The following is a 9,671-nucleotide window of genomic DNA, read 5'->3' as shown; positions in this document are numbered from 1 at the left end:
CCTGGGTGGGCCCAGCTGTGCAGCACCTGGAAGAAAGCCAAGACAGCTGACTCCACCGGGGCCCTGAATCAGCTCCTGGCCCCCTGTGTCACTCAGCCTGCTGTTCAGTGCTGCCAGCTACAGACACGTCGCCGGTCCCCTGCAGCTTTCAGTCTGCCTGCGGCATACAGATGAGTGGCCAGTCCAGCACAGCCCTGATGGCCGTGGAGGGAGTGCAGGCTGGGCCGCCCTGGGTCCACACAGGCCTCAGGCCTGAGGTAACAACCAGGTGGCTGGCCGCCCTTCCTGGCTGTGCGGTCCTTTTCTGAACCACCCCAGGTCCATGGGCCCCTCCCCGCAATTCCTTAGCTGCCTCGGCTCACCTTTCTGTCCCAAGGACCTTCAAGTCACCTGCGGCACACCACGGCCCTAAGACCTGGGCGGCACTCACCCAGAGCATGGGTTAATTCCTCCCAGGTTCAGTAAGACCAGACACAAGGCCCACCTCCGAGTGGAGGCCGCCGCCGTCAAACACCCCTGCCGCGTCACAGCGCTTACTCCAGTTTCATCTCCCTGCCTTGGCAAGCGAGCTAACTCCGGCGGAGCAATTAGCATTTAATATTTGGTAATTAGCACGCTTCATGCGACTCTGAGAAGTTCCTTGACATTTTCATAGAACAGCACATTTCCTCCCACCCTTCGAGGAGCAGGACCCAGTTTGTCAAAAAACCACGTGCCGGTCTCTCTGGTGCTGAACATGCCTGTGCCGCGCCGGCCTCCTCGGGGCTCGGCGGGTGAATTCAGGGGCCCGACTGGAAAAGAGGCGCCCGTTCCGCGGCGGCGCGCGAGGGGGCTCCGCGGGGCCCGGCCGGGAGAGCCGCGGTGGCCGCCCGGGTGATGCTTTCTCCGTCAATAAAACCCCCGGCGTCCCGACCGGCCTCCGCGCTTCCCCCGGCAGGGCCGGCGCCGAGCGAGACCCGCCAGCGCAGCGCCCGCCCCGCCCCCGCCGGCCCCGGGCCCCGACCCCTTCCGCCCGCCCGCTCCGCCCCGGAACCCGCCCCGCCGCCCGGGCCCGGGAGCCGGCCGCGCCCCCACGTGGCCCCGCGGCGCCGGCCGCACTACCCTGCTGCCGCCGACGGGCAGCCGGGCCCGGCCAGTGGGCGCCGCGCGACGGGCCGCCGGCCAATGAGAGCGCGCGGGGCGCCCGCGGGGGCGGGGCCGCGGGGGGCCGCGCTCCGGCGCCCGCGCCGCCATTGGACGGCCGGGGCCCCGCCCCCGCCGGCCGGCCCCGCCCGCCGGGGTAGGTTGCGGCGCGGGCGGCGGGCGGAGCCGGCCCCGTTGTGCTGCGGCCCGAGCGCGCGGCCTGCAGTCCGGGCCCGCCCGCCCGCCATGGAGCCCGGCCCCGACGGCCCCGCCGCGCCCGGCGCCGCCGCCATCCGCGAGGGCTGGTTCCGCGAGACGTGCAGCCTGTGGCCCGGCCAGGCCCTGTCGCTGCAGGTGGAGCAGCTGCTGCACCACCGGCGCTCGCGCTTCCAGGACATCCTCGTCTTCCGCAGGTACCGCCGCCCGCGCCCCGACTCCCGCCGCGCGCGCCCCCCGCGCCCGGCCCGCCCGCCCGCCCGCGCGATCGCGGCCCGCGCCCCCGCCCGGCCCCCGCGCCCCCCCGCGGCCTCGCGCCCCCCGCCCGGCCCCCGCCCGCCCGCGAACTGTCAGAAGTTCCCGGACGCGGCCCCGCGCCCGCCCGCCCGCCCGCGCCCCCCGGCTCCCCGCGCCGAGCTCCACGTGTCAGCCCCGGACGGACACGTCAGGCCGGACCCCAGGCCCGCCCGGCCCCCCGCGGTCCTCGCCACGTGTCGCGCGCGGCGCTCGCCCCGGCCCGCGGCGGGGCGGGGGGTCGCTGCTCCCGCCGGGCGCCCGGGGGCGCGGCCCCCCTCGGCCCCGGGACCGACTGTCACTCCCCGCAGCAAGAGCTACGGCAACGTGCTGGTGCTGGACGGCGTCATCCAGTGCACCGAGCGGGACGAGTTCTCCTACCAGGAGATGATCGCCAACCTGCCCCTCTGCAGCCACCCCAACCCCCGCAAGGTACCCGCCGCCGCCAGCCCCCGCGCAGGGCAGGAGGCGCCCCCGTCGCCCCGCACATCCGGGCTGGAGGCCCCGGGCCGCCCCTGTCAGCCCAGGTGCTTCCTGAGCGCTTGTCAAAGTCCCAGCACGGACCAGGGGCCTGAGGGCCGGGGGGCCGCCCGGGGGTGGGGGGCTGACGCTTGGCTCTGGGGAGGACCAGCCCCGGGAGGCGCTCACCGGAAGGGGCGCGCCCCGGCGCGGCTCTGAGGCAGGAGAGCATCTGACAGTGGAAGTGAAGTGATGAGGGATGTGGGTTCCCGCGCTCCCCGTGGCTCTGTGCGGGGCTGCGGAGGCCACAGCCCTGCTGGCGCCCGTTGGTGGGTGGGGCGCGGGCTCTGAGGGGGGGGTGCACCCTGACTCTCCCCCTGCCTTCCAGGTGCTGATCATTGGGGGAGGGGACGGAGGCGTGCTGCGGGAGGTGGTGAAGCACTCCTGTGTGGAGTCCGTTGTCCAGTGCGAGATTGATGAGGTGGGTGCCAGGTGGGGGTGCCCGGCCGGGGGTTGCCTGGCGCATCCGGGGGCCTGGCCCAGGCACCTTCCTGCTAGGGGCCAGCCTTTGCCAGTGCCTGTCGAGGGGCAGGGCCTATGCCCTTGAGCTAGCATTCTAGCAGCAGGAGACCCCAGGCTGACCCCCAGGGGTGAGCCATGAAGCGGAGGTGGGGACTGGGGTGGTGACTACTAGCGAGTGAGGCAGGCCAGGCCTCCAGGAGGCGGGTTTGGGGCTTGGGCCGAGGCCTGCATGAGAGGAAGGGGCTCCTCAGGGGCTCTGGCTCTGCAGCCCTCTGAGATGGGAACTCACAGGGACGCTCCGGTGCCGCTGGGGGCCCTGGGGGACGGGATGGTGGGGCTGGGGGCCTGAACAGCAGGCGGGAGCCGGCCCTCCCTGAGGAGGAGAGGGAGCCCCGGGAGCTCTTCCCATTTACAGACCTGAAGACTGAGTTCCCAAAGGGACGGCCTGCCCAAGGCCACCTGGCCCTGCACGGGATGCCCGCTCGCACCCAAGGGCTCCAGGGCCCCACCCTGAGGCCCAGCCGGCCCCTCCTCTCCCCTCCCCAGGACGTGATTCAGGTCTCCAAGAAGTTCCTGCCAGGCATGGCCATCGGCTACAACAGCTCCAAGCTGACCTTGCACGTTGGTGACGGCTTCGAGTTCATGAAGCAGAACCAGGATGCCTTCGATGTCATCATCACCGACTCCTCAGACCCCATGGGTAGGTGCAGGCTGCCCCTCAGCCCTGCTCCACAGTGCCCCGCCTGGCATTTCCTCTGCCACTTGTCACCTCCCTCCTCAAACAGGGCTCAGCAGGAGGGGGCCAGGCCCTGCCCAGGGTCCGCAGGTGGCCTGTGGGAGGACAGCAGGCTCGCACCTGGCCCCGCTTCCTCTTCAGCCTCGGCCTCGTCTCTGCTCTTGACTCCGAGCATCAGGGCAGCGCCCTCAGCTCCCACGATAGCACCGTCCTCATGGTTGCTTTCTGAATTCCACAGACCTGGGTTCAAATCCTGCTCTGCCTTGGGCAGCTGTGGGGGTGACGAGAGGGCCAGGCTCAGGGGGTCTCGCCAGGGTGTGCCCATCGTCCCTGCCCCTCCCTCCCGCAGGTCCTGCTGAGAGCCTCTTCAAGGAGTCCTACTACCAGCTCATGAAGACGGCACTCAAGGAGGACGGAATCCTCTGCTGCCAGGGTGAGTAGCTGCCGGGCAGGCGGGCAGCGGCAGGGTAGTGCCAGCCTGCGGTGCTGACACCAACCCCCCCCCCCAGGGGAGTGTCAGTGGCTGCACCTGGACCTCATCAAGGAGATGCGGCAGTTCTGCCGGTCGCTCTTCCCCGTGGTGGGCTACGCCTACTGCACCATCCCCACCTACCCCAGCGGCCAGATCGGCTTCATGCTCTGCAGCAAAAACCCGGTGAGCTGGGGGCTGCCCTGGGCACCCAAAGGGGCCAGCGGGCACAGGGAACTCCCCCCTGATGAATCCCCACCACGTTCCCAGAGCACCAACTTCCAGGAGCCCGTGCAGCAGCTGACACAGAAGCAGGTGGAACAGATGCAGTTGAGATACTACAACTCCGACGTCCACCGAGCGGCTTTCGTCCTGCCTGAGTTTGCCCGCAAGGTGAGGTGCCCTGCGGCCCAAGGGGGGAACCAGGGCTCCCAGAGCGCCACCTGGGCTCCGCACCACCCAGCAGCCTCCTGACTAGCCTTCCTGTCCTGCCAGGCCCTGAATGATGTGAGCTGAGACCCAGGGGTGCCGCCGACGCCACCCAGGACCTCAGGCCAGGGAGCCTCCAGGGCACCTGGGCCCCACGAGCCCTGGACAAGACCCCACCCCACGGCTCACCCACCAACCACGAGTCACAGGCCCCAAAACGCTGCCCAGCCTACCCTGCAGGGCCGACTGTCTGTCTGTCTGTCTTTCTCTGTGGCATTCAACCTCAACCTATACCAGCCGCGTGCAGCGCCGTCTCCGCCTTCTGTTGCCCCTCACGCACCAAACACGTGTATTTATAACAAAATTCTGAACCGTGTGTCCCCCGACCTTGAATGGGCTTCAGCCACAGGTGGGAGTCCTGAGTGCCAGGCTCTGGGCCGCCCTGGGGTCTGGCCACGAGTGTCTAGCGGGCGGGACAGGCCCTGCCAACCTGGGCAGCCCCTCGTCCCCTGGCCCCCGCGGGCACAGCTGTCACGCAGGCCCCAAGTCTGTACGCGGCTGCCTTAGTCATTGCTTCCCTGGTTGTTGGGACGGGGCTGCGGGTCAGGGACTGCCTTCCCCTGGGACTGCCCCCCAGTGTCCGTGGAAGAACCTGGGTCACCCACGATCCTGTCAGCTGCCCTGGCTGGGTTGGGGTTGGGGTCCGGGCACTTGGGCCAATTTAAACACATCAGGACCTGGGACTGGGCTGGAATCCTGCCAGCCCCCTGGGGCGTGTCCTCTGGGGAAGCTCCCCAGGGAGAGGACTAGACAGCGAGAGGGGCCCCGCCTCTCCAGGACTGTCCCCTCTCCAAGGTGCTGAAGCGCCGCGCCCCGGGCGCCTTGGCCCTCTTGCCTGCCAGGCCGGCTCCCTTGGGGGAGAAGAGCTGCCTGAGCCGGATTCAGGGTAGGGCAAGGGACGGGAGCCCATTCCTGGGGGTCCACAGGAAAAGCGGGCCTCCCCAGTCACTCCCCACCTCGGGCAGGGCCAGGGACACAGCCGGAGGATGAGTTGGCAGGTGGGAGAATCGGGGCAAGGAGGGACATTAAGGGAGTGGCCCCAGCTTGGGAGGAGGGTGCTAGCACACCCTCCCACCCCCCCTTACCCAATGGCCACCTCCCCCCTCTGCCTGGATCGCCAGGAAAGTTTAAGTGTAGGCTTGGGGCCCCAGGGTCTCCCCCTCCCAGGGGGCCTGGGTCAAAGGGAAACTGGACGGACAGGTGGAGCCCTGTTCTGCCTTCGCCCTTGCGGAAAGGGTCAGTTACCTGCACCCCCCGTCCCAGGCTCAGGCGACAGCCAAGCAGGCTGACCTGTGAGCTGCTCTACCCAGCCCAATGGGAGCCATGGGGCTCCCTCTCTTCGGGCCCTTCCTCCCAGCAGCCCATCTCACTGACCGCCTTCTAGGGAGCTGCATCCCCAGGGTCACCCAGAGGGCGCTGTTGGCAGGGGGCGGTCCTGGGTCCCGGCTCTGAGAGCTCAGGCCTGGGCCCACATCTTAATCCCACCTCCTCTTAGCCCTGTGGCCCTGAGGTCTCCACATGCCCCTACTCCCACCCCATCTCTCAAAGGGGAGCAGAGGCGCTTATAGCGTGTCAGGCAGGGCTTGCTCCCTGGGGAGAGGCGTGTCCAGGCCACAGAGATGCCACCACTTGAGGAATGGACGCCTCGCCTGGACGTGGGGTTGCCTGGGATGTAAATCCCTCCGCTTCCCAACTTTATTAGTCACATCTGCGCGCACACACATGCCTGGAAGGAGAGGCATGAGGGACCCGCACTGAACCCCACATCTGGGTGGACACGGTGTAGATATGTAGTGACTGCCTGAAGCAGAAGTAGGCAGTTTGCTGTGCAGCCCCCAAAGCCCCAGAAATGTTGGAGAAGGCCACAAACGGCCCGACTGGTGGCCTGGGGGATAAAGTCAATTGGATGTTCGTCAGCCCTGCCCTGGCCTAGACTCGGCTCCCTGTGGAGAGTCGGGAGAGGCCTGGCTGCCCGCCAGTGTGCCGCCTTCTCCACGGGCACCCTCGCTTAGCTCTGTGAGCTGGTTACTTTGGTATTTGCCTTCATGTCTCTGCGTAACATGCTGGTTACTGGTTACGTCTCAACTGTTCGAGATTTTCACTAGGAAGGACGGGGCGCAGCGCTTTCCCTGGCCCCACCAGGCTCTCCCCACAACGGCACCTAATCCGGGCGAGCTCAGGACTCAGCGTCTACATTCTAACGCCCACGTAAATGCCCCTCGTGTCAACTAGGACTTTTTACCTCCTGCACAGCTTCTTGTTTTCCCAGAAGGTCTTTGGATTTTGTTGGTGTTGGTTTTGATTTTGTTTTGCATAATTTTCAATAAATGTATCATTAATTTAGTCCCAAACTTTTTGCCACGTCTCTAAAGCTCTAAAGATTTTTTGACTAAACACGCTTCACGCGGGTGTGGGTGGGCAATATGCTAATTAATTCTTAATGATGAGAGCCTAGGATTGACTTGTCCGCATTATCATTTATAATTCATTCATGACTGTATTTAAAGGAATATTCAGGAACAGGAAATACATATCCTTGTTATATATGCTGTACACACTGTATACACTATTACACCTAATTCATAATGTACATTTCTTTAAGTGATTTGTGTCATGATGTATATACGTTTTACCTATGAAAATTACTGAAAAAAATTTCATTTTGAGGGAAGAAAATGAAAGAAAAACATTCTTTGGACCCAGCAGGTTTCTGTCATTTTCATCTTCCTGGAGGATCTGTCCAGAGTCTTTGGGTGACGCCAAATGCAACTCCCCATTGGAAGTCTTGCCTCTTGCACCCCCCCATTTCCAATTTCTTGGTTTACTCCCTTGTTTTGATGGAGCATATCCTATAGCAGTTTTCTGAAAAGGGGGGGTCGAGGGATGTCCATTTAAGATTTTTTTTTATTTATGCATGCAAGAACTGGGGTACAGGCCGGAGGCGGTGGTGTGAGAGTGTTGTAGAACAACCCCAATACAAAACGGGGTGCCTGACTGTGGGTCCTCACCCGCGCGCTTAAAAGGACTTATCAATGCTCTACTGCAGGCACACGCGAAAGGTTCATAAAAGGTTTATTGACAAGGGAAGGGGAAATGAGGAAATGTACAGCTCTGGGACAAAAGTGGGAGACAAAGTTTTAAATGAGTCCTACCCGATCCGCCGATCAGGAATCCCAAAATGGGGCTCTGAGAGCTGGCCGCCAGCCAGGAGCTGTGTAGCCAGGAGGCGAGCGACAGCGAGCCAGCCCAAGCCCCACGTGTTTGGTTTTTATATCCAACCTGACTGCTTAACTCCACCCTCAGGTCCCAGCCACCCTCCCTTTGGTGGTGATGGGATTCATCTTTCCCAAGGTCTTGATGGCCTTGGTCTGGAGTGGGGGTGGGGTCCACAAAGCCTGCATGGGATTAGCTCAGGACATCCTTTCCCCCTAACAAGAGGACTCACCAGAGATAGAGTGGGGAGCAGAACAGGCAGACTGACTGAAATCCACTGCTGAGGGGAGCAGCGGGGAGACAGGAGAGGTCTGCTGCACCGTGTGGGTAGCTCCCTGGCTGGGGATCAAACTGGGTGCAGTGGCTGTGGATAGCGTCATAGGCTGCAGCTGAACCCCTAGCGCCACCAGGGAGGCCCTGTAGATTTTTAAATCTGCCATGCATGAAAATATCTTCATTCCACCCTCTTGCTTCATGGGTGGGTCCAGAATCTGCATGTTGAAATAATCCTTCGGCATTTTGAGATTTGCCTTTTTCCATTCTGACTGGTTATCTAGTATAGCTTTAAGAGCAACAGTAGATTAAAACAACAACAGCCGGTCTTTCAGCAGGACAGGAATGTGGGAGTGGTTTAGCTGGTTGGTTCAGCTGTGTTATTTACAGGACTGCTCCCGGCTCCTGATACCCTGAAGCCTTCCCTGGAGCTGAAGGATCAGCCTCCAAGAAGTTCACTCCTTGACAAGCAAACTGCACTGGCCTCACTCCCTCCCCCTCTGGGCCTCCCCACAGGGCCATTGAGTGTCCCCACAACATGGCCGCTGGCTGGCTCCCCCAGAGTGAGCGGGCAGAGAGAGCCAGGGGGGGAGGGTGGGGCTGTAGGATGGGGGCTGGTGGGGGACACAGTATCTTCTGTTCTGACCCAAGCAGGGTAACACCATTTCAGCCACACCTTTCCTAGCAGCCTCACTCCCTGCGGCAGACGACCACCCCCAGGGGCAGGGGCGTGAAGACCCCAAGGAGGGAGTCAGCGGACACTCTCGCCACCCCAGAGGTGACTTCTAGTTTCCAGTGTTCTCTGGAGGGTTCCAAAATAATTCTTTTCCTGCCCCTTGGCATGTGATTTCCTCTGTCTGCTCTCCACCACCCCCTCCCCCTTCCTGCTCAACCTGTAGAACCTCAACTTTCCCCCCCCCCCGTGTTTTTTGTTTTGTTTTTACCTTTTAAGAAAATGGGTCTATTAGGAAAAAGAGAAAGAAACAGAGAGCGGGCAGCCGAGCTGTGTGGAAATCCTGCTCTCCACAGTGTTTTGAAATCCCAGGCATGAAAGTCCACTTTCATTTATTGTTCCTAACCTGGGGAGACTTTCAATCAATAAAATCATCTTCAGTTCTAGGAAAGCTCTTTGCCTTATCTCGTTGATAATTTCTTGTCTTCTTTGTTATCTTTTCCGAAATTCCTGTTATTCAGTCTTTGACATAGGATTTAGGATTGTCTTATTTGACTAATCAGCTCTTGTATAAATTAAATTAAAAAAAAAACTGGGGTACAGGCAAGAGGTGCGGGAGGGTGAGAGCATTCACCAGAGACAGAGTGGGGAGCAGAACAGGCAGACTGACTGAAACACACTGCTGAGGGAGCAGCGGGGAGACAGGAGAGGTCTGCTGCGCGTGTGGGTAGCTCCCTGGCTGGGGATCGAACTCGTGCTGCAGTGGCTGCAGACAGCCTCACAGTGCTGTGCTCAACCACTTGTGCACTTATGGGGCTTTTGGGGTCTGGGTTTGGAGCGCGGGGTCCTTGGGGTCACTCTGGGAAATGTGTAACTGTTATAGGGCAGCCCTGATACAAAACGGGGTGCCTGACTGTGGGTCCTCCCCCATGCGCTTACAAGGACTTCTCACTCCTCCACTGCGGGCACACACGAAAGGTTCATAAAAGGTTTATTGACCAGGGAAGGGCAAGTGAGGAAATGGACAGCTCAGGGAGAAAAGCGGGAGACAAAGTCTTAAATGCATCCTACCCGACCCGCCGATCTGGAATCCCAAATGGCGCTGAGAGCTGGCCACCAGCCGGGAGCCGGGAAGCCAGGGGGCGAGCGAGAGCGCGAGCCCCCCAAGGCCCACGTGTTTGGTTTTTATACCAACCCTGGCTGCT

The 9,671-nt window shown here is 62.3% G+C and overlaps 1 protein-coding gene across 1 annotated transcript; it reads left to right on the top strand.

Moving 5' to 3' along the window:
- The first annotated feature begins 1,307 nt into the window (after positions 1-1,307).
- SRM (spermidine synthase) lies at positions 1,308-4,605 on the top strand. Its single transcript, XM_037498391.1, has 8 exons — positions 1,308-1,535; positions 1,944-2,064; positions 2,480-2,572; positions 3,160-3,313; positions 3,699-3,782; positions 3,859-4,004; positions 4,089-4,211; positions 4,314-4,605. Exons 1-8 carry the CDS (start codon positions 1,369-1,371, stop codon positions 4,332-4,334), a joined length of 909 nt encoding a protein of 302 aa, XP_037354288.1. The 5' UTR covers positions 1,308-1,368; the 3' UTR covers positions 4,335-4,605.
- The last annotated feature ends 5,066 nt before the right edge of the window (positions 4,606-9,671 follow it).

This window comes from Talpa occidentalis, unplaced genomic scaffold (assembly GCF_014898055.3).
Source record: "Talpa occidentalis isolate TD23 unplaced genomic scaffold, MPIMG_talOcc4v2.1 talOcc4.9, whole genome shotgun sequence".
NCBI lineage: Eukaryota > Metazoa > Chordata > Mammalia > Eulipotyphla > Talpidae > Talpa > Talpa occidentalis.
This window is presented reverse-complemented; position numbering and strand designations above follow the sequence as displayed.

Excerpts from the sequence above, each read along its gene's own strand:
- SRM (XM_037498391.1), top strand. The coding sequence starts at position 1,369 with ATGGAGCCCGGCCCCGACGGCCCCGCCGCGCCCGGCGCCGCCGCCATC. Across the intron at positions 3,783-3,858 it reads CGGAATCCTCTGCTGCCAGG|GGGAGTGTCAGTGGCTGCAC; the intron begins GTGAGTAGCTGC and ends CCCCCCCCCCAG. Across the intron at positions 4,212-4,313 it reads TGCCTGAGTTTGCCCGCAAG|GCCCTGAATGATGTGAGCTG; the intron begins GTGAGGTGCCCT and ends CTGTCCTGCCAG.